The sequence below is a fragment of the Eublepharis macularius genome, chromosome 15 (genome assembly GCF_028583425.1).
Source record: "Eublepharis macularius isolate TG4126 chromosome 15, MPM_Emac_v1.0, whole genome shotgun sequence".
Lineage (NCBI taxonomy): Eukaryota > Metazoa > Chordata > Lepidosauria > Squamata > Eublepharidae > Eublepharis > Eublepharis macularius.
Window position 1 is genome coordinate 58,854,574 of NC_072804.1, and position 25,102 is coordinate 58,879,675.

At 40.7% G+C, this 25,102-nt stretch overlaps 1 protein-coding gene across 2 annotated transcripts in view; it reads right to left on the reverse strand.

The window, feature by feature from the left end:
• Positions 1 to 247: 247 nt before the first annotated feature.
• The window catches only part of LOC129343079 (uncharacterized), an 88,952-nt gene continuing 64,097 nt past the window's right edge, over positions 248 to 25,102 (reverse strand). The window contains exons 6-9 of one of the 2 annotated variants that reach the window (XR_008598272.1): positions 14,858 to 14,977; positions 2,998 to 3,112; positions 1,466 to 1,587; positions 248 to 428 (exon numbers count right to left, since the gene is read on the reverse strand). Coding sequence is in view for 1 of the 2 variants with exons in the window: in XM_054999082.1 (XP_054855057.1) it covers positions 3,016 to 3,112; positions 14,858 to 14,977 (217 nt within the window). In the remaining variant the exon portion in view is untranslated. Of the gene's footprint in view, positions 1,588 to 2,997; positions 3,113 to 14,857; positions 14,978 to 25,102 lie in introns of both variants that reach the window. The other variant, XM_054999082.1, reaches the window with a different exon arrangement.

The window sequence follows — 25,102 nt, forward strand, 5'->3', positions numbered from 1 at the left end:
AACCGCTACACCAAACTGGCTTTCTTTCACCATAGGATACGTTCTCTTGCGCTGGTGCTTCTTTACCACAGGAAGAGAAAAGATCTGAAGAGTTTCCTTCCAGGAGGTAAAGAAGTGGCGTGTTCCTCAATCTCTGCACATGACATTGCTGTCAAGGACACAGGAAGCATGAGTGTCAATAGAGAGTATGTTTTATTTGCGGTGGCACAGTAACATCATTAAATTTCTCCCTGTAACTAGAGCTCGATGTCCTAATGACAAGGATGAAATGCCTGAAGGATCACCATCCACATTATACGCTACTTGCGCCTGTTTCACTCGGGAGATGTTGTGCCGGTGGAAAGCATAAAGTGAAGCCTTGGACTAATCTGCATCACACGACGAGGCTGCTGTCGCTCTGGAGCATATCACACCCTCAGATGTGGTTTCTATGTGGAGAAAGAGATTAAGTTAAAGCCAAAATGTTTAGCGTTTAATAAGCGCTTTCTTCATCAAATCAATCCCGCTGACCGTTATCAAGACATGCTTGTTTCTCAAGGAGAAACCTGGTTTTAAAGGCCAACATCACTCAATTAGTGCTCTGAAAGACCACTATAAACCCAGCGTGCAAAGTCTGGGTTTGAGGCCAGTAGCGAGACTTGTTCACATACTCGTTCCATACTCGTTCACATTTCGTGTCAAGGCCAGCTCACTCTTTAAAGAGGAAAGCTGATTCTTAGAATTCAATTGAACAGATTTTACAAAAAACAGAGAACAGCAACATGACAAGAGCACCACGTATGTACAAACATGTTAGCGTAAGGCCAGGAAATGCAGGGAAGTACAGTATATTTTTATCATCACATCATTCCTGTGAGGTAAGTTAGGCCGAGAGAGTGGGATCTGTCCAAGATCAGCCAGGGCAGAGCAGGAATTTAAGCCTGTTTTCCCAGATTCTTCCTCAGTATTCTGACCACTGCACTACACTGGCACTCTATGATTTATTATATTTCTTAAAAACAAAACAGAAGTCTTTGTCAGGTTGTAGATGTCAGGGCGTCACAGAAATTTTGGGTTTCTGAGAATTGTAATTAAACATAGAGTACTACATAAATGTACTGATATGTGAGCATAAGGCCAAGGAATGCAGGGAAGCACAATATATTTTAGTCACCTAAACATCCCTGTGAGGAAGGTTAGGCTGAGAGAGTCCAAGGCCAGCCAGGGCAGAAATTTAAGCCTGCTTTCACAGGGCCTTCCTCAATATTCTGAGCACCACACTACACTGGCACTCTACGAAACATTTTATTTCTTTACAGTGTCTACATGCTGCCTTGCTCCTTGGAAATGGTGCCCAATGCAAAATTTAGTGAAGTGTATCGAGAATTGGTAGGCTTGGAAACAATGAAAAGGACTACATAACGTGCGTCCTTTCAACCCTCCTGTAGCTGAAAAAATGGATTGGGGTGAGTGGAAAACATCTCACGGCACGGTTTCCAGGGGGTAGCTGAGTTCAGACTTCAAATGCCACACGCTCTGGTGTCAAACAAGCTGGTGACACAAAGAAGATGCACTGCCGTACACAGTCCTCTTCTCACCTGCAGGATCCTGACAGAGAAGTTTCAAGGAAAGAAAACAAAACTTGCTTATACCTATACTAGACCAGGATCGCGATCAAACACCAAAGAGTGTTTCGTATTTATCTTTTTATAACTAAAAAAGATACCACATTGTGTGCAAGCTTCTGAGAAAAACAGAAGCCTTTCTCATGTTCAATCAGAAGATCCTACACCGGGATCTTCTACATCCTTTATTAGCGCAACTTTCAGAGTTTTCTGATGATTTTAATATTCGGTTCCTGCTTGATAATCCAGATGGGAAAATAACGGAAATGGTACCTAAGTTCCTCTACAGTGCCATGGCTATACGCCCAGACAAGTGATATTCTGCACTGCTTTTGCTGCACTGTTGCCCTGCTCTTATCTGTATTTTAATTTCATTTTGTATGGAGTCTCTGTATTTAAATTTTTTTACATGCCAATAAAGGATCTCATGATCAAGAACAATTCAGCTTTATTTTTAGTAAAAGATGTAACTGTTGAATTCTCTTTATGCTGTTTACTCTTCACCAGTCTTCTAATTATGGTACCCTCTGTCTGGTATTATTATTTTCTTAAAGCAGTAAAGTAAGTTGTCTTTTTCGTTGTCCACTTTAAGGCACACCTTTATTTTGGGTAGTTAAAAAGTTGGCCAAGCCTGAAAAATCAGAAAAAGACTCACAAGTTCCCACATCTTGCTCTTCTGCTACAGACCAACGCAGGTATCCATCCACCTGAAACAAGCCTTTAGGGAGTCACTCACAATTCTGTGATGCCCCTCTTGGGCGACTCCCCCTTTAAAAATAAGGCTGGCTATAGGCCTTGGCAAGAAACAGTCTGAATTTTCAGGAGCTTAACTGTATGTCAATGCAAAAGTTACTCCAGGTGTTTTGGAAATATTACCTTCGATGCCTTATAGCATACAGAACATTAATGTCTAAATTTCAGCTAAAATATATTTTCAGTTCAGGAAGAACTGAAGCGTTCCTACGTCTAGGTTACATCTGCTCGATTACCCTTTTAAGGTATTCAATTACTTGTCTAGAAGACGCTTAGTAAAGAAAAAGAATGGCAACAGTTAGCTGCTAACCATGAGATTCTCTTGCAATTTTACCTTAAAGATTCCTGCTTTTATTTGCTTAACACATGTAATACTGAAGTGCATGAAGTTTTCCATAGATAAACCTTTAAACACTGACCAGATGATAACTCAAATAAAACAAACATTATGCATCAACTGCACAATCTGTTATTAATCTATTGCAAATTTAAACTCCAACATAGCAGTACATTCTGAAAAGTTATGTGGGATAAGTTGCAGCAATTATGAACAAATAACAAATACAAGCATGAACTTTCAAGGTACACTTGTGCACGGGGGAGGGACATCTACGGGATGTGTGTGTATTGTTATTCTTACCCATAGGAGCAGCAGGAGTTAAAGCCATGCTTTGAAGCAAGGCTTCTGCTTCCCTTCTCTTCTTTTCAAGGTCAGGCTTTTCTTGTACAGCAAGAGCTTCTTTCCTCTGATCCATCTGCAAGTTTTAAAATGAAAATATTTATGTGGCAGCAGATAGTTTCAATCTCTCTCCTGAGTAAAAATAGATCCAGCCATGTTAGATGCATCTGACGAGAACTGTGATTCGCGAAAACCTAACCTACCTGACAAGGTTGGTGTGGGGACAATTTCCACCCATGGCATAACAGCAAGGTAGTGTTGTACAGTTGTTAGTGTCTTTCCCTCAGTTCTGCCAGGCTGCAAATCTTCCCCCCCCACACACACACAGGAGCTTTGGACATACTAAAAACTTGTTGCAGGCAGGATTGTAGGAGGGACAGTTTTAGTGTGCAAGGACACACTGAAACTTAAACTCTCTGCTGTTCTAGCATTCTGGAAGAAAAGCAGCACTAAGAAATTCTTCCTCCATTAATGGCTGAATGAGGAGGCAGCTTGATATAATGGTTAGCGTCCAAGGACACATTGAAAATATTCTCAGTGTTCTGCATGAAAAAGAGCATTACAAAAAGAATTTTCCTGCTCATGGCATAACAGAGAGGCAGTGTAGTACAGTGGTTAGTGTCCTTCCCTCAGTCCTGCCAGGCTGCAATTATCCCCCCCCCCACACACACATAGGGGATTTGCACACACTAAAAACATACTGAAGGCAGGATTTTAGGGGGGAAAGTTTTAGTTTGCAAGGACACAAGGAACCTTAACTCACTGCTGCTCTAGCATTCTGAAAGAAAAGCAGCATTTATAAATGCTCCCTCCACTCATGGCTTAAAGACGAGGCAGGGTGGTCTAGTGGTTAGTGCCCAAGGACACGCTGAAAATTCTCACTGTTCTACTAGCATTCTGCATGAAAAGGAAGCATTGCAAAAGGGCTTCTTCCACGCATAGCATAACAGAGAGCCAGTGCGCTACATTGGTTAGTGTCCTTCCCTCAGTTCTGCAAGGGTGTAAATCTCTGCCCGCCCCCCCACACACAGTGGCTTTGAATATACTCAGAACTTGTTGCAGGCAGGATTGTAGGAGGGACAGTTTTAGTGCGCAAGAACACACAGAACCTTAACTCACTGCTGCTCTAACATTCTGCAAGAAAAGCAACACTAATAAATGCTTCCTCCATTTATGGCTTAATGAAGAGGCAGGGTGGTATAATGGTTGGTGTTCAAGGACACTTTCAAAATTTCTCACTTTTCTACTAGCATTCTTTTTTTTTTTTGATTTTTTAAACTTTTATTGCAGATAAACCATTACAACATACAAACGTACACATATAAATCAAAACATTAACCAGTACAGAACTATTGTGATACAGGAGGGAGTTAAGTACATACAGTTAAGAGCTATATAGTTCAACAAAACATATAAGCTATAATGTAAAGGTTCTAGAGAGAGTAATTGAAGTATTTTTGATCTAGGCTGGATATTATTTTTATCAACATATTCAAAGAATGGAAGCCATTTTTCCATGAACTTGGAATTCACAGGAAACTGTTCAGCTATGTAAAGGTCATTATGGGTTTTTTCCATTATGAAGTGATTCCACACTTTTTCAAGCCATGAATCTACAGAGGGTGCATGATCTTTCTTCCAGACCAACGCTATCTCATTCTTTGCTACTACGAAAAGGGTTGCAAACAATTCTTTTCTAATCATAGGTATAGCTAAGTCATCCCATTGATCTAAAAAAATGATTTTGGGATCCAAAGGGACTTCATATCCTGTAATTGTTCTGATTGATTCAGTCACTTTCTCCCAATAGCTTTTAATAAAAGGGCAGCCCCACCAACAATGGGCAAACGTGCCCGTCTCTCCACAGTTTTTCCAGCATTTTGGGGAAGCTGATGGATATATATAGGATAGTCTCTTAGGCGTAAAATACCACCTGTGAATAATCTTAAATGTTTGCAGCTTAGTTAGGGTAACGTTTGATCTAAATATAGTTGAAGTCCAAATCTTATTCCATGTCTCAAGAGATTGATCTATATTACAATCTTTGGCCCAGCTGGATTGGCAAAGAATTTGCTTTTTGTTCAGTGTGTTCAGTAATGTAGTGTAAAGTATGGAGATCATTCCTTTTTTTTGAACTGTATAAGATCGTATTATCATTTCAAATTCCGTCAGGGGAGTTTTCATTATTGATTTTATGCCTATTTGTTCCATCATATTTTTAATCTGTAAGTATCTAAACCATAACAGTTTTTGCATTAATTTGTCTTCTATTTCTGATTTCTCCATCAGGCCTGAATTTGTAGCTATATCAATTAATCTTGTCATCTTAGCCTGTTGAAATATATTTATGAAATCTGATTCTTGACCTGGAGGGAACCAAGACTAACAAATGAGGAGAATCTGGATTTTTCTGGAATAAGTTTAGCTTTAAATTTGTCCCATGTCTGCAAAATTGCTAATAAAAACGTATTTTTGTTAATGCTTTTGGGTCTATTTATTTGTTTGTTCCATATTAAATCATTGAAGGAGGATTTGTCCAATTGAGTATTGAAAAGGGTAATCCATTCTGCTGTAGTTTCCACAGAGATGAGTTGGAGTAAGTTTAGAAGTCTAATTGCTGCTTGGTATAAATTGAGATCTGGGTAATTAAAACCTCCGTCTCTAGATTTTCGTCTCAATGTGGAATAAGAAATTCTTGGGTGTTTGTTTTGCCATAAGAAACTATTGATCATTGTTTGCCATTGAGTAATTAGCGTTATGGGAATTGTTATTGGGATTGCTCTGAAAACGAAAAGAAACTTAGGTAATATAAATGATTTTATTAGATGAAATCTATCGAACCAGCTAAGTTTTAGTTTATTCCAATTGACGATTTCTGCTTTAATTTGGTTAGCTATTCTTTGGTGATTCAATTTGATAAGGTCGTTTAATTTGGAAGTAATATTAATGCCGAGGTAAGTTAAATGATTTGAGGCCCATTGATATTTATACTGTTTACAAATTATGTTTTCAGTACTTTTAGAGAGATTGATAGGAAGGATTTGTGATTTTGATTGATTAACAATCAGGCCAGATATAGCACCAAATTCAGTTAACAAGGGGTGGAGATATGTCATTGAGGTTGTTGGGTTAGTTAAATAAATTAGCATGTCATCAGCGAAAAGTGAGATTTTAAAGGAACTATCTTTAATAGGGATTCCAAGTATATTTTCATTTTCCCTTAAAGCTACTGCGAAGAGTTCCAAAGCTATAGCAAAGAGCATGGGAGATAGCGGACAGCCCTGTCTAGTGCCTCTATTAATTACAATTTTTTCTGAATGTAGACCATTAAGTCTAATATTAGCTGTAGGTTGCGAATATATTGCTCCAATAGTGTTTAGGAATTTCTCACCAAAGCCTAGAAATTGAAGGGTGCTACATAAGTATTTTTTCTCAACCGAATCAAATGCTTTTTGGATATCTAAAGAAAGAAACAATGCTTCAGTCCTGTTATTTTTGCAATACTCAATCAAATTTAAAGTTTTATAAATATTGTCTGTAATTTCTCTTTTGGGTATAAAACCTGCCTGATTATTATGGATATAATTGCTTATGAATGAGTTTAAACGTCGGACCAATATAGATGTAAATAATTTATAATCATGATTGAGAAGTGATATTGGTCTATATGAATCAGCTTTTGTTGGGTCTTTTCCTTGTTTATGTATAACTACTATATCGGCCATATTCCAGGTAGGGGGTAATTTACATTCATCCAAAACTAAATTGCAAGTATTAGTTAGATATTGAGCTAGCAATGTAGCATATTTTTTATAGAACTCTGATGGGTATCCATCAGGTCCCGTGGCTTTGTTATTTCTGGCTAACTTAATTGCTTCTAGGGTTTCCTGTAAGGAGATAGGTTTTTCTAAAATTAATCTATGGTTCTCTTCCAATTTCTTTACATTTTTAAGTGAGTGTAGAAAATCCATAATCTTAGTTTGTTTGGGGTTTATTGATGAATACAAATTCGTGTAAAATTCTCTAAATACTTGCAAAATTGATTTGGAATCATGGCGATTTACTTTGTTTTCGTCTTGGAGTAGGTGAATGTTATTTTTCAAATTTTTTTGTTTTATTTTATTCGATAGAGTTCTTAGGGCTTTTGGGGTATTAAACCAATATCTTTGCTTAGACTTAATTAAACTTCTATGTACACTGTTACTGTCAAGCGTTTCTAAAATTTTACGTTGGGCAGTTAATGTTTGGTACGTTTTTTTGCTCCCTGTCATTTTATGTTCTTCCTCCAAACTTTTAATGGATTCTGCTAAATCCTGTCTATATTTTAATTTTTCTTTGTTTATATTCGCTGAAAGCGCTATAATATGTCCTCTTGATACTGTCTTAATCGTATCCCAGAGTATATTAGCCTTTATTTCTTCAGAGTTATTATCAGCTATGGCTCTTTCTAGGATTCTTTCTATTTCTTTAGCTGCTTGGTGATTATAAAGTAAATGTTTCGGTAAACACCATTGTTTGGAGCACTGTTTTGGTATTTCTGAAGCTATTAAAACATTGACCCAAGAGTGATCAGAGATTAGACACGATCCTATTTGGGAATCAATCGCTTGCTCAAGCATTGAATCAGAGACTAAAATAAAGTCAATCCTAGTATATGAGTTGTGCCTTTGAGAGTAATAAGTATAATCCTTTCCCCCTACATGTAGATGTCTCCATATGTCAATAAGGTTGTGTCTTTGTAAGATGGGTGGCAACTTTGTCTTTCTATCTTTTTGAGTGGTTCTTTTCTCAAAGTGTGATCTGTCCCATTTGTAATCCATTATGTAGTTTAGGTCCCCCCCTACTATGAGATGACCTTCCTGAAATTTCTCCAGTTTTCCTAGTGTTTCTTCAATGAAATTTAATTGTTGATTATTAGGGGCATAAATGGATGCGAAGGTGTAGATTTGTTCTTGAATTAAACCTTTAACAAAGATGAATCTTCCTTTAGGATCTTTGAGGGTTTTTTTATGTTGAAATAGAAGATCCTTTGTAAATAGTATTGCCACCCCCCTCGATTTGGAGTTACCTGCTGCATAGTATTGTGAATGAATCCAGCTTGCCTTTAAAATATCTGTATCATTATTTTTAGCATGAGTTTCCTGTAGAAAAATTACCTGAGATTTAGTTTTGGCCAACAATGAAATAACTCTTCTCCGCTTTATAGGATTTCCCAAACCTCTTACATTTAGAGTGGTCATTTTAAATTTAGAAGCCATGATTTGGTATATATAATACTGCTTCTCTTATATAACACAAGTACCAATCTACTACAATAATATCAAACAGTAAAAGACATACAATTTAGCACTCTATTTTAATTCCACTCTCTTCTTTCACAAACACATAACTAATCCCTATATCCTAACTATGGGTATTTTTTTTTGTTTATTTGTTTTGTTTTGTTTTTCTGAAGTTTTTCCTTATGGTTTTCCCTATTTTAATATTTTTTTTAATTTTTTTTTATTAATTTTATTTTTTTTAAAGATATAATTAAGTAAATATATGAATTTTGTGAGCTTCCTTATAAACTTGTTACCTCCTGTACTATACTAAACTATACAACCTTTCCCTTCCTTCCCCTAGTTCTTGAGATTTGTGTTATTAATAAGCTTAAATCCCTAAATCTCCCCCACCCTCCCCTCCCTTTACCCCTAGGATATCAAATATCTTTATAAACTCTCTTAACTCAATAATCTTTTAACAATCAAGTTACATGCTACCAGCTATTTCGTAGAACTTTCAAACTGGGTCGTTGACTGCACGCCACAGTTTTGGAAAGTAATTTTCCAAATGAAAAGTTCTAATACCACGGAGCTGTGTTGAAGCCCTCCCTCTCCCCCCCCACCCCCAATCTCCATTTGTCTTAATTATAATATATAAGACACAACAATAGCTGATTAATTCAATTAAAAGTTCTTGTCCTCCAAGGACTGCTAGGCATTTCTTATCGGGATCTTACTTCCCTTCTGTGGAGAAAACATGTCCGTCGATTTTCTCTTCTGATTTTGCTTGCTTGTCTCCATGGGTATCTCCACGCCGATGTTATTCAAGAGTTCTGTTCCATTCCTTAAGTTCGTAGCAACATGATGTTTCCCGTTCAAAATCACTAATATCTTGACATGATTTATCCACTTATATCTGATGTTAGCTTTCCTCAGCGCGTCTGTGATAGGTTTCAGTTCTTTCCTTATTAATAATGCTTCTCTCGGTAAATCAGTATATATTTGCACTGGGGTTCCATTGAACAATATTGAGCCTGATATTTTAGCTGTTTTCATCTTTATTTTTTGATCAGGTATCTCTATGATTATGTCTCTTGGCACAGGTCTGTTCTTATATTGCTTAGGAGTTCCGATTCGGTAGGCTTTTGTAATTAGGGTGTTTACCCCTTCTTCTAGTTCCAGATGCTTTACAAGCCATCTTGAGATTACAGGTATTAAATCTTCCTTTGGTAACAAAAGTTCATCAATTCCCCTCAGCTTCAAGTGATTCTGTCTCATATTAACTTCTAGGTTAATCAGTCTTTCTTGCTGGTTTTCAAAAGCCTCACGCAGTAAGCTCACTTCTCTCTGTGTCGAGGAACTTGCATCTAAAGCTTTATCTGCTTTTAGACTTGTTGCTTGCAAGTCCACTTTTATTTCAGCCAGTTGTGCCGTTAGTGGGGCAATCAGTTTAGCGATTTGTTCTAGGATTTCATTCTTTAGTTTATTGAGCTGAGGATCTAGGGTTATATTAGCATTGTGTACCTTTTCGCTCGCATGAGAAGGTAGTCCGTCCGCCATTTTGGATCTCTCCATTTTTACTTCCTCGCTCTGCATTCTCTCCTTAGGCGCCGAAAAAAGCGGCTGTAAGTTTTTAGCTGCTTTCACTATGTTCTTTCTCTTCTTAGCGTTGTTATTTTTCATAATATAGCAATCAAAAGTAATGTTGTGTAGCTTTATATGGAGAATTGGGGGCTGGGAGGAGCGGAGATCTTTCAGCACGCGTCCATCCCGGAGTCAGCGACGCCACGCCCCCCTCTACTAGCATTCTTAATGAAAAAGCTTTCCAAATAGACTTCTCCTGCTCATAGCATGACAGAGAGGCAGTGTAGTACAGTGGTTAGTGTCCTTCCTCAGTCCTGCCAGGCTGCAATTACCCATCCAGTAGGGGATGAAGAAAAGCAGCATTAGTAAATGCTCCCTCCACTCATGCCTGCGTGAAGAAGAAGTGTGGTATATTAGTGTCCCAGGACAGACACTAATGCAGAATGCTAGTAGAGCAGTGAGAGAGTGTTCAGTGTCTCCTTGGACACTAACCAATATACCACCCTGCCTTTTCACAAAGTTTTGCCTGCAATAAGTTCGGAGGGTGTCCAAAGGCATACTCATGAGTGGAGGGAGCATTAATTAATGCTGCCTCTCTTACAGATTGCTAGAGCAGCAGTGAGATAAGTTTCAGTGTGCCCCTGCACACTAAAACTGTCTCTCACGGCTCTACTAGCATTCAGCATGAAAAAGAAGCATTGCAAAAAGGCTTCTCCCGCTCATGGCATGAGAGAGAGGCAGTGTGGTACAGTGGTTAGTGTCCTTCCCTCACTGTCCCTCCTACAATCCTGCCTGCAGTAAGTTTTCAGTATATCCAAAGCCCCTGTGTGGGGCCGTAGAGATTCACACCCTTGCAGAACTGAGGAAAGGACACTAACCAATGAACCACACTGCCCCTGTTATACTATGAGCAGGAGAAGCCTTTTTGCAATGTTCTTTTTCATGCAGAAAGCTAGTAGAGGAGTGAGAAAATTTTCACTCTGTCCTTGGACACTAACCATTATACCACCCTGCCTCTTCACCAAGCCATCAGTAGAGTGAGCATTTATTAATACTACTTTGCTTGCAGAATGCTAGAGCTGCAGTGAGTATCTCCAAAGCCCCTATGGAGGGGGAGAGAATTGCACCGTGGCAGAACTGAGGGAAGGACACTAACCACTGTACTACACTGCCTCTCTGTTATGCCCTGAGCGCGAAAAGCCTTTTTGCGATGCTCTTTTTCATGCAGAATGCTAGTAGAGCAGTGAGAAAATGTTCAGTGTCACCTTGGACACTAACCACTATACCACACTGCCTCTTCATGGAGCCCTGAGTGGAGGGAGCATTTATTAATGCTGCTTTTCTTGCAGAATTCTAGAACATTGGTGAACTTAAACTTTACTCACTGCTGCTCTAACAATCTGCCAAAAAAGCAGCATTTATAAATGCTCCCTCCACTCATGGCTTAAAGAAGAGGCAGGGCGGTATAGTGGTTAGTGTCCAAGGACACACTGAAAATTCTCACTGTTCTACCAGCATTCTGCTTGAAAAAGAACATTGCACAAAGGCTTCTCCCACTCATGGCATAACAGAGAGGCAGTGTGGTACAGTGGTTAGTGTCCTTCCCTCAGTACTGCCAGGCTACAAATCGCCCCCCACCACCACCAATAGGGGAAGTGGACATACTACAAACTTGTTGCAGGCAGGATTGTAGGAGGGACAGTTTTAGTGTGCAAGGACACACGGGAACTTAACTCTCTGCTGTTCTAGCATTCTGGAAGAAAAGCAGCATCAATAAACGCTCCCTCCACTCATGGCTTAATGAGGAGGCAGGTTTGTATAATGGTTAGCGTCCAAAGACGCATTCAAAATTTTCTCACTGCTCTACTAGCATTCAGCATGAAAAAGATCACTGCAAAAGGGCTTCCCCCACGCGTGGTGTAACAGAGAGGCACTGTGCTACAGTGGTTAGTGTCCTTCCCTCAGTCCTGCCAGGCTGCAATTATCCCCCCCCCCCACACACATAGGGGATTTGCACACACTAAAAACATACTGAAGGCAGGATTTTAGGGGGGAAAGTTTTAGTTTGCAAGGACACAAGGAACCTTAACTCACTGCTGCTCTAGCATTCTGAAAGAAAAGCAGCATTTATAAATGCTCCCTCCACTCATGGCTTAAAGACGAGGCAGGGTGGTCTAGTGGTTAGTGCCCAAGGACACGCTGAAAATTCTCACTGTTCTACTAGCATTCTGCATGAAAAGGAAGCATTGCAAAAGGGCTTCTTCCACGCATAGCATAACAGAGAGCCAGTGCGCTACATTGGTTAGTGTCCTTCCCTCAGTTCTGCAAGGGTGTAAATCTCTGCCCGCCCCCCCACACACAGTGGCTTTGAATATACTCAGAACTTGTTGCAGGCAGGATTGTAGGAGGGACAGTTTTAGTGCGCAAGAACACACAGAACCTTAACTCACTGCTGCTCTAACATTCTGCAAGAAAAGCAACACTAATAAATGCTTCCTCCATTTATGGCTTAATGAAGAGGCAGGGTGGTATAATGGTTGGTGTTCAAGGACACTTTCAAAATTTCTCACTTTTCTACTAGCATTCTTAATGAAAAAGCTTTCCAAATAGACTTCTCCTGCTCATAGCATGACAGAGAGGCAGTGTAGTACAGTGGTTGGTGTCCTTCCTCAGTCCTGCCAGGCTGCAATTACCCATCCAGTAGGGGATGAAGAAAAGCAGCATTAGTAAATGCTCCCTCCACTCATGGCTGCATGAAGAAGAAGTGTGGTATATTAGTGTCCCAGGACAGACACTAATGCAGAATGCTAGTAGAGCAGTGAGAGAGTGTTCAGTGTCTCCTTGGACACTAACCAATATACCACCCTGCCTCTTCACAAAGTTGGGCCTGCAATAAGTTCGGAGGGTGTCCAAAGGCATACTCATGAGTGGAGGGAGCACTGATTAATGCTGCCTCTCTTACAGATTGCTAGAGCAGCAGTGAGATAAGTTTCAGTGTGCCCCTGCACACTAAAACTGTCTCTCACTGCTCTACTAGCATTCAGCATGAAAAAGAAGCATTGCAAAAAGGCTTCTCCCGCTCATGGCATAAGAGACAGGCAGTGTGGTACAGTGGTTAGTGTCCTTCCCTCACTGTCCCTCCCACAATCCTGCCTGCAGTAAGTTTTCAGCATGTCCAAAGCCCCTGTGTGGGGCCGCAGAGATTCACACCCTTGCAGAACTGAGGAAAGGACACTAACCAATGAGCCACACTGCCCCTGTTATGCCATATTCTGAGCTCTACATCTAGAGGTATGTTCCTGGATGCGTAATCGCAGGGGGCATGTGGTGCAGCCAACATAAAATTGGTCGCAGTCACATATCAGGAGATAGATGACACTAGAGGTGCTGCAGGTGGAAAAAGATCTTGAACGTCGGTGAACTTAAAGTTAACTCGCTGCTGCTCTAGCAATCTGCAAGAAAAGCAGCATTAATAAATCCTCCCTCCACTCATGGCTTAAAGAAGAGGCAGGGCGGTATAGTGGTTAGTGCCCAAGGACACACTGAACATATTCTCACTGCTCTACCAGCATTCTGCTTGAAAAAGAAGCATTGCAAAAAGGCTTCTCCCACTCATGGCATAACAGAGAGGCAGTGTGGTACAGTGGTTAGTGCCCTTCCCTCAGTACTGCCAGGCTACAAATCTCCCCCCACCACCACCAATAGGGGAAGTGGATGCACTAAAAACTTATTGCAGGCAGGATTGTAGGAGGGACAGTTTTAGCGTGCAAGGACACACGGAAACTTAACTCACTGATGTTCTAGCATTCAGTAAGAAAAGCAGCATCAATAAACGCTCCCTCCACTCATGGCTTAATGAAAAGTCCAGGTGGTATAATGGTTAGTGTCCAAAGACAAACTGAAACTTAACTCACTGTTGCTCTAGAATTCTCCAAGAGAAGCATAATTAAATGCTCCCTCCAGTCATAGATTAATGAAGGGGCAGGATGGTACAGTGGTTAGTGTCCAAGTACACACTGAAAACTATCTCACTGTTGTCCTAGGATTCTGCATGAAAAAGAGTGCTGCAAAAAGTCTTTCCCCACTCACGGCATAACAGAGAGGCAGTGTTGCAAGTGGTTACTGTCCTTCCCTCATTTCTGCAAGGCTGCCAGTCTCCCCCCCCACACACACACAAAATTACAGGCAGGATTGTAGGAGGGACAGTTTTGGTGTGTAAAGACACATGGGAACTTCTCAATGCTGTTCAGGCATTCTTCAAGAAAAGCAAAATCAAAAAGAGTCCAGTAGCACCTTTAAGACTAACCAATTTTATTGTAGCATAAGCTTTCGAATATCAAGTTTTCTTCGTCAGGTGTCAGGTATATTGTAGCTTATGCCACAATAAAATTGATTAGTCTTAAAGGTGCTACTGGACTCTTTTTGATTTTGCCACCACAGACTAACACGGCTAACTGCATCTATGACCATTCAAAAAAAGCAGCATTAACAAACGGTCCCTCCACTCATGGCTTAATGAAGAGGCTGGGTGGTATAACGGATAGTGTCCAAGGACACACTGAACATGCTCTCACTGCTCTACTAGCATTCTGCATGAAAAAGAGCATTGCAAAAAGGCTTCTCCTGCTCATGGCATAACAGAGAGGCAGTGTCGTAAACTGGCTAGTGGTTATAGTGCTTAGTGTCCAAGGATACACTGAAAATTTTCTCCCTGTTCTACGAGCATTCTGCATGAAAACGAGCACACGATAACTCAAATAAAACAAACATTACAGATCAACGGTACAATCTGCATTTCATCTACTGCAAATTTAAAGCACAACTTAGAAGTACATTCTGAAAAGTTATGCTGGATAAGTTGAATCAATTATGAACAAATATCAAATAAGCATGAATTAACAACCCAACTTTCAAGGTTCACTTGTGCATGGGTGAGGGACGTTTATGGGATATGTGTTCATTGTAATTCTTACCCGTAGGAGCAGCAGGAGTTAAAGCCATGCTTTGAAGCAAGGCTTCCGCTTCCCTTCTCTTCTCTTCTTTTCAAGGTCAGGCTTTTCTTGTACAGCAAGAGCTTCTTTCTTCTGATCCATCTGGAAGTTTTAAAATGAAAATATTTATGTGGCAGTAGACAGTTTCAAAGTTCACTTCCAAGCAAAAAAGTGGAAACAGAAAGAAGAACATCATCTGTATTTCACGGAGAAAGGCCTGTTCTTGAGAGACTGAGTAACTCCAGCATCCTTTCAATTATCTAGCAAGAGAAACTGGGGAGGAGGTGGAAATAGGAGACAAATGGCCTGTCCCGCCCAGATCTTGACCTCACTCGAGGGTGGAGGGATTGAGAGTAAAGACTGGACCTTAGTAGCACCAAGGCTCTAGAAATGACCTTAAAACTAAAAAGGGAAGGAACAGACATTCTTTTCTATGCCTCCCGGCTTCCTTGCTTTCCCTGTCATCCCTTATAACACCCATTCAACTCTGAGAGAGAGCAAGGGATAGCACTTTAGTCTACGGTCCCTATCCTTTTTCCAAAGTATCTCTCAGAACCGTTTGGGTACATTACAGCCTTCATAGCCACAGAAAAACCCTCCTCCTAGATAATTCACTTTCGTACAGTTTGTGGAAAGCCAGGAGAACGGGAGACCCAGTGGGGTAGAGCGTTTACAGGATCTGAGAGACCCAAGTTTGAATCTTCTCTCTACCATGGAAGCTTTCTGAATGACTTTGGGCCTGGCACACTCTCAGCTTAACCTGCCTCACAGGGTTGCTGTGAGGATAAAACAAGAGTCAACGAGAACACCTTGGGGAGGAAGGCAGGGTATAAATGAAATAAAGCTATAAGGATTGCTGTACAAGGACTGCAGGCTAGTTGACTGTGCATGAGGAGTTGACTGTGCATGAGGACAGTCACAGGCTGATCTCAAAGCTACCCGCATGGCTCGGCCACTTTACTATTAAATATTGTGACCCCATGTGATATTCACATGTTCCCCCAATGCCTTCGGAATGATCTCAAGTGTAAAGCTTATTTTAAAATAAGCAGGACCTTTAAAGACAGAGTCATATCCTCCTATAGATTCTCTGCCAATGTAAGCGAAATGGGACAATCTGCTTAAAAAGGTACATGTAGAAATGGCATCTGAGACTGTGAGAGTGGGGAGACAAAAGAAGGCAAAGGAATAGAGTTGTGTAGAAAACGAAAGACTCTTTGCAGGGGGCCTGTCTCTGGCTTCAAAATTAATACCTTTGAAACTGCCGGTATGAGGTATGGGGAGGTGCCGAGAGAGAGGGAGGGAGGGAGGGAGGGAGGGAGAGATTCATTCCTGAGAAAAATGCAAGGAGGTGAGTTGCCACCATGCCATGCCGCATGATAAGTTTCCAACACTATTTTCCTCTGGTTCAGAAATAAAGATCTTGGCTGCACAACAAAAGGTTTTTTCAAAGGAAAAGGACCTGGGGTGGGGGTGGCTAGGAGATATAATAAACAAAGCCATTACAATCTGTGCACATGGCAACCTCTGAACATGTACTTAAATCAGCCCCTTTTCAATTTTCAGCAAAAACCAGCCTGCAATAGGAGACACCCCCCCTCCATTGGACACAGTTAGTATTAGATTATGAAAACATTACAATGTAAAGCCCCACAAAAAGAGAAACTGAGCAGGAGAAAGCAGGCATGAGGATCTTAACATGCCTTTCTCCCTCTTACTATGAGAAATGTAAGGAGCAGCTTCTCATGCCAGGGGGAGGCTGAGCTTTCAGATGCCCAAAGCCTGCCGAGAGAGCAGTGCCCATCCTGTTGTAGCCACTCCAGATGAGAGAGAGGCAAAGGCAGGAGAAAAGCTTCCCATGCCAGGGGGTGAGTTTTCAGATGCCCCAAGCCTGCAGAGCCAGCACTGATCCGTCTGCCATTGCCCCTCTTCCTGGTCCCAAGTGACCCCTGCCCTCTCCAGCCCTGCCCCTGCACACCCTGTGCTTGAGCTCCTACCTCCAGACAGGCTCACATGTAGCCCAGCAATTCAAACCGCATTCAAAAGGCAAACGGCTCTAAGGCAGGGAGACAAACGTCCCAGAGAAAGCCCAGGCCCCGCCTCTCCTCTCCTACGGAGCCTGAGAGGAACCAAACTGCCTCCAGATGTGGGCGGGGCCTGCTAAGCCCACCAACTAGCAGGGAGAGAGAAAAGCTCAAACCACGTGCAGCTGCTGCTTCAGGAATTAAAGGGACAGTTTAGTGCGGTGCGGGGCTGGGAAAGCTCTTTAGCTTCTTGCCACAGCCCTGTTTCAAAAGACTGAAGGAACTGCTGCCCTCAACTTCCAGAGATCATCGCTGGCATTTTTAGACAAGCCCAATTTTACCCTAGAAAAAACTTTCAGAAGCCTGTGGAGGGTGTGAGTATGTGCTGTGCCTTCCTCCCCTGGAAGGGGGAATGCTGGAATAGATTTGCTATGTTTTGAAGGAGCCCTGTCACGTCCATCATTTTGATCATGTTTCTTTACACTCCAAAGAGGCATTAAATAGCATGTCAGGCTAGGATCTGGGACTCCCAAGCGGAATTCCTGGGCCAGCCACACCATCTCAGCCTAACCTACCTGACAAGGTTGGGGCGGGGACAATGGAGGACAGGCAGGGTGGTATAGTGGTTAGTGTCATAGGACACACTGAACATTTTCTCACTGCTCTACTAGCATTCTGCATGAAAAAGAGCATTGCAAAAAGACTTCTCCCACTCAAGGCATGACAGAGAGGCAGTGTGGTACAGTAGTTAGTGTCCATTCCTCAGTTCTGCCAGGCTGCAAATCGCCCCCCCCCACAGGGGCTTTGGACATAATAAAAACTTATTGCATTAATAAATTCTCCCTCCACTCATGGCTTAATGAAGAGGCAGGGTTGTATAGTGGTTATTGTCCAAGGAAACGTTGAAAATTCTCTCACAGTTCTACTAGCATTCTGCATGCAAAAAAACTTTTCCACCCATGGCATAACAGAAAGGTAGTGTTGTACAGTGGTTAGTGTCCTTCCCTCAGTTCTGCCAGGCTGCAAATCTCCCCCCCACACACACAGGAGCTTTGGACATACTACAAACTTGTTGCAGGCAGGATTGTAGGAGGGACAGTTTTAGTGTGCAAGGACACACTGAAACTTAAACTCTCTGCTGTTCTAGCATTCTGTTTTTTTTTTGAAAAATTTTTTTATTGGGTTAGAATCCATTATTTTTACATTACATTCAATTTTCCCCAAATTTTTCATTCCTAACCCCCTCCCTTTCCCCCCCTTTTATTGACTTCCAACAGCTTTCCCACCCTTTGTCCCTTTTCCCTTACTTCTGTTAAATTCCTCTATCTAAAACAGATATACATTCTCTATTATATTAAGCAGTACATCCTTAACTACTTTTCTTGTTATATACCCAAACTGTAAGTCTTTATTTCCATCTTAGATAAACAATTTATCCCATTTTCCAGTTTTAAATATTTCTATATACCATAAAAATCTTACATTTAAATCAAACAATTTGACTTATTCTCTATATATTCCTCATTCTATCTTTTTATGGTAATTCTATATAGCACATCACATAATCAATCAATTTAACTCTTCTATACATTCAGTTTGGTGCATATAAATCTTATCAAAGAAAGAAAATATTGTTAGTTATTCAATCCTTATATTTAAACCTTATCATTAATTATTTTCTATCAATATTCTATCTATTAACCTATATATATCTATTTATATATCAATCTGTTAACTGCTTATTAATTCACATTTATCTCTTCCTCCCTCGGTAAAGTCACCCCCCTCTATTATACTTTTATTATACTTCAGTAGTTCTCAAACTGCCACAGTTTTCCTCCCACCTCCCATTTCTTCTCCAGATATTGTTTCAGCTTCTCCCAGTCTGTGTTAAACTGCCCTGAGTCCAGATTTCTCAGTTTTCTTGTCATCTTATCCATTTCTGCCATGTACAGCAATTTGTAGATCCAATCTTCAATAGTTGGCACTTCTTGTACTTTCCATTTTTGCGCATACAAAAGTCTGGCTGCTGCTGTCATATAGAATATCAACGTCCTATGATGGGCTGGAATTCCCTCCATTCCCAAGTTTAGTAGCAGGAGTTCTGGGTTCTTATTTATTTGAAATTGTAAAATTTCACTCATTTCTCTTATTACTTCCCCCCAGTACTGCCTAGCTACCTCACACGACCACCACATGTGATAGAGGGAGCCCTCATGCTTCTTACATTTCCAACATTTATTAGAAGTATTCAGATTCCCTAGCGCAATCTTCTTTGGTGTCATGTACCAACGATAAATCATTTTGTAAATGTTCTCTTTAATATTAGTACATGTCGTTATCTTCATTGTAGTTTTCCACAAGTATTCCCATGCCTCCATTGTTATTTCTTTATTAAAATTAATAGCCCATTTCACCATTTGTGTTTTAACTGTCTCATCCTCGGTATACCATTTCAACAGTACTTGGTATACCTTGGATATTCTTTTCTTATCTTCTTTAAGAAGAGTCTGCTCTAGTTCCGAATTCTCTATTCGTATACCTCCCTTTGCAGAGTCCGAGTTATATAAGTCTCTGATCTGTCTGTACTGGAACCAATCGTAGTTAGGTGATAGTTCCTCTTGTGTCTTTATTCTAAGTTTGGATGCCTCAGTTTTAGTTATTTCTTTATACGTTAAACATTGTTGTTCATTATCAACAGCTCTCGGGTCTATCACCTCATATGGAACCACCCACAAAGGGGTTCCTTCTTGTAGATAAATTCTGTACTTCTTCCAGATTATGTATAGACTTCTCCGAACAAAGTGATGCAGGAACATCGAGTTGACCTTTACTTTGTCATGCCATAAATATGCGTGCCATCCAAATATTTTTTTATATCCCTCTAGGGCTAATAGTTTCTTGTTCTTTAATGTCATCCATTCTTTCAACCAAACTAGGCAGATTGCATCATGATAAAGTCTCAGATTGGGCAGTTGCATTCCGCCTCTTTCCTTTGCATCTTGTAAAACTTTCACTTTCACTCGAGGCTTCTTGCCTGCCCAAACAAAATCTGATATTTTCCTCTGCCATTTTTCAAATTGTTTGGAATCTCTGATGATTGGTATTGTCTGTAGCAAAAACATTACTCTTGGTAACACATTCATCTTAACTGCTGCAATCCTGCCCAACCATGACAAATTCAATCTATTCCATTTAATCAAGTCTCTCTCTATCTGAGTCCATAGTTTTTCATAATTGTTTTTGAATAGATCTATGTTCTTTGCAGTTAATTCAACTCCCAAATATTTCACTTTACTTGTTACTTCACAATCCGTTGTTTCCATTAACAATTGTTGTTTCTGCTTAGTCATATTTTTGCATAATATCTTTGACTTCTTTTTGTTAATGAAGAAACCTGCCAAGTCTCCAAACTCCTTGATCTTATCTATCACTCTTGGCATGTTCTCCAATGGGTCCTCTACAATTAACATTATGTCATCCGCAAATGCTCTGACCTTGTATGAATAGTCCTTTATTTTTATTCCACGAATTTCATCATCTTGACGTATTTGTATCATCAGAATCTCCAATACTAAAATGAACAACAATGGAGATAACGGGCAACCTTGTCTTGTTCCTTTACTTATCGTCAATTTCTTGGTCAATTCATCATTCACCACGATTGCTGCAGTCTGGTCTCTATAAATTTCCTTAATTGCTCTGATGAATCTTTCTCCCAATTGTAGCTTTTCCATAGTGGCAAACATAAAGTCCCAGTTTAAATTGTCAAACGCTTTTTCAGCGTCTACAAAGAAGAAACCAACCTCTTTGTCACAACGCTTATCATAATATTCAATAGCATTGATCACTGTCCTTAAGTTGTCTCTTATTTGTCTGTCTGGCAAAAAGCCTGCTTGTTCCTCCTCTATGACTTCCGAGAGCCACCCCTTCAATCTCTCCGCCAATATCTTCGCAAAATTTTTATAGTCATTGTTGAGTAGCGATATAGGTCTATAATTTTTCACATTAGTCAGGTCTTGGCCCTCTTTTGGGATCAATGATATATTCGCTTCACTCCAAGTTTCTGGAATCCTTTGATCCCTTAAAACCCCATTCATCACTTCTTTTAGGAATGGTGCCAGTTCATTAGCCATTGTCTTATAGAATTTAGCCGTAAGTCCATCTGGCCCTGGCGCCTTTCCTAGATTTGCAGATTGTATTGCCTTACTTATTTCCTCGTCAGTTACTTCACTATTCAACTTATTTCTCCAAGCTTCCGAGATTTCTGGAAGTTTGGTTTTCTCCAAATATGACGCTATTGATTCTTTGTTTACTTCTTTTTTATTATACAGCTTAGCGTAAAATTTATAAAAGGCTCTACTAATGGTAGCCTGCTCCAAATACGTTTTGTTATCTTCGCAAATTTTATTTATTATCTTCTTTTCCCTTTTCTTCTTCAATTGCCATGCCAGGTACTTCCCAGGTTTATTAGCACCCTCAAACGCTTTTTGATTCAGTCTTTTGAGATTCCACTCCAATTCTTTATTGCTCATTGCTGTTAGCTGTTCTTGAAGTATTTTAATTTCCTGGTATACCTTCTTTTTCCCTGGTCTCTTTTTTAGCTGTATTTCTTTGGCTTTTATTTTCTCCTCAATCTCTTGTCTTTTCTCCTCTTTCTTCTTTCTTGCTCTACCATTTAAGTCCATTAGTATGCCCCTTACAACCGCCTTGTAAGCATCCCAAACTTTATTGGTTGGTACTTCTTTATTCACGTTGTATTGTATAAAAAACTTTGTCTCTCTTCTCAGTATTTCCATATTCTCTCTTTCCTGTAACAAGTCCTCATTTATTCTCCATGCTTTCCTTTTTCTCTTTTTTCCAAATTTCCACATAATTGGGTTGTGATCTGAGCCTACAATAGGCATTATTTCTACCTCCTTAGTCCATAATGCTAAGTCTTTTGAGGCCCAGATCATATCAATTCTTGATAATGTAGAATGCCTTGCAGAGTAAAAAGTAAACTGTCTGCTTTTAGGATATTCTCTCCTCCATACATCTTCAAGAGTCTCTTGTTGAATCAACTCAAAAAAAAGCTTTGGTAATAGTCCTCTTTTCTTTTGTGCCGTTGTAGTCTTTTTGTCTAGTTCCAAGTCTGTCACTCCATTGAAGTCTCCAGCAAGAATTATCTGGTCATATGCAAGATCGTCTAAATGCTTCCTTAAATCCTCAAAGAAGCTTTCTTTTGCACCGTTAGGTGCATAAAGTCCGACTACCAACACTCTCTTTAAATTCCAAATACATTCCATTGCTACAAATCTAGCTTCCACATCTCTCATAACAAATTTTGGCTGTAGCTCCTCTTTTATGTACACCACCACTCCTCTTTTTTTCTTGTTGGAGGCCGCTACATATTCTTTGCCCAGTTTTCCAGATTTTAAATATTTTACATCCTGCTTTCTGATATGGGTCTCTTGCAAACAAACAATGTCACATTTTTGTTTTAGTAGCCAGTGAAAAGTATTTTTCCTCTTATTCGGTGAGTTTAGTCCATTTACATTCCAAGATAATACTTTACACTCCATACTCATGATCTTGTTGGTAAGTCTTTTTCATTGTCCTTAATAAATCGCTCCATCTCTCCCTCAGATCTGATGCGTTTTTTGGCCCCTCCAAACTCAAAGGACACTCCTTCCAGTAACTCCCATCTGTACCTGATTTTCATGTCCTTCAAAATCTGAATTAGCACTTTATATTTTTTCCGGTCCAGTAACACTGATCTGGGCAGTTCCTTCATTATAATAATCGTCTTGCCATCAATCTCCAATGGATCTTGAAACTGTTTTGTCACAATCCTCTCTTTCATATTTCGTGTTGTAAACTGCACAATCACATCTCTTGGTAGTTTCCTCTGGGTTGCTATTCTCGAATTCACACGGTATGCCACATCTAGGATAGCCACAACTTCCTCCTCCTCCTTCCCCAGGTACTCAGCCAACACCTCAGTCATCTGTTCTTGCGCTGACTTTCCTTCCACTTCTGGCAAGCCACGAAAACGTAGCTGCTTCTCCATATGTTTAGTTTCTGCAACTGACATTCTCCCCTTCACCAATCTCATCTCTGTTTGTTGCGTGTCTGCTAAATTCTCCATCGCGTCTTCTACTGTTTTAACTCTCTGCTGCGTTCCTTGTAATTCACTTCGTATTGTTTCCATACCTTTTTTCACTTCTGACAGCTCCGATTTTACTGTCTGTGTAACCGCTTTAACCTCTTTTATCAGCTCCAATTTCGTGTCCTTAAGTTCTTTAATCATATCTAAAAGTTTTTTGTCCAGGTTTTTATCCAGGTTTTCTATTGCCGATTGCCACTCTTTTTTTGACATCGTGGGGCTTGCTTTAGCTCGCTCCCACGAATCCGCTCTCTTCCTTAACTCCGTGGCGTAAAATTTAACGTTTTTCTATTTTAACTGTCCCGGCTGTTCTAGCATTCTGGAAGAAAAGCAGCACTAAGAAATTCTTCCTCCATTAATGGCTGAATGAGGAGGCAGCTTGATATAATGGTTAGCGTCCAAGGACACATTGAAAATTTTCTCAGTGTTCTGCATGAAAAAGAGCATTACAAAAAGAATTTTCCTGCTCATGGCATAAGAGACAGGCAGTGTCATGCTGTGGTTAGTGTCGTTCCCTCAGTCCTGCCAGGCTGCATTTATCCCCCCCCCCCCCGCACACACACACAGGGGATGTGCACACACTAAAAACATATTGAAGGCAGGATTTTAGGGGGGAAAGTTTTAGTTTGCAAGGATACAAGAACCTTAACTCACTGCTGTTCTAGCATTCTGAAAGAAAAGCAGCATTAATAAATGCTCCCTCCATTCATGGCTTTAAGAAGAGGCAGGGTGGTCTAGTGGTTAGTGCCCAAGGACACGCTGAAAATTCTCACTGTTATACGAGAATTCTGCATAAAAAAGAAGCATTGCAAAAACTTATTGCAGGCAGGATTGTAGGAGGGAGTTTTAGTGTGCAAGAACACACAGAACCTTAACTCACTGCTGCTCTAACATTCTGCAAGAAAAGCTGCATTAGTAAATGCTCCCTCCACTCATGCCTGCGTGAAGAAGAAGTGTGGTATATTAGCGTCCCAGGACAGACACTAATGAAAAATGCTAATAGAGCAGTGAGAGAGTGTTCAGTGTCTCCCTGGACACGAACCTGCCTCTTCACAAAGTTTTGCCTGCAATATGTTCTCAGTGCGTCCAAAGGCATACTCATGAGTGGAGGGAGCACTGATTAATGCTGCCTCTCTTACAGATTGCTAGAGCAGCAGTGACATAAGTTTCAGTGTGCCCCTGCACACTAAAACTCTCTCTCACTGCTCTACTAGCATTCAGCATGAAAAAGAAGCATTGCAAAAAGGCTTCTCCCGCTCATGGCATAAGAGAGAGGCAGTGTTGTACAGTGGAGAGTGTCCTTCCCTCACTGTCCCTCCCACAATCCTGCCTGCAGTAAGTTTTCAGTATGTCCAAAACCACTATGGGAGGGGAGAGAATTGCACCGTGGCAGAACTGAGCGAAGGACACGAACCACTGTACTACACTGCCTCTCTGTTATGCCATGAGTCTTTTTGCAATGCTCTTTTTCACGCAGAATGCTAATAGAGCAGTGAGAGAGTGTTCAGTGTCTCCCTGGACACTAACCTGCCTCTTCACAAAGTTTTGCCTGCAATAAGTTCTGAGTGCGTCCAAAGGCATACTCATGAGTGGAGGGAGCACTGATTAATGCTGCCTCTCTTACAGATTGCTAGAGCAGCACTGAGATAAGTTTCAGGGTGTCCTTGCCCACTAAAACTGTCTCTCACTGCTCTACCAGCATTCAGCATGAAAAAGAAGCATTGCAAAAAGGCTTCTCCCGCTCATGGCATAAGAGAGAGGCAGTGTGGTACAGTGGTTAGTGTTCATTCCTCACTGTCCCTCCCACAATCCTGCCTGCAGTAAGTTTTCAGTATGTCCAAACCCACTATGGGAGGGGAGAGAATTGCACCGTGGCAGAACTGAGCGAAGGACACGAACCACTGTACTACACTGCCTCTCTGTTATGCCATGAGTCTTTTTACAATGCTCTTTTTCGCGCGGAATGCTAATAGAGCAGTTAGAGAGTGTTCAGTGTCTCCCTGGACACTAACCTGCCTCTTCACAAAGTTTTGCCTGCAATAACTTCTGAGTGCG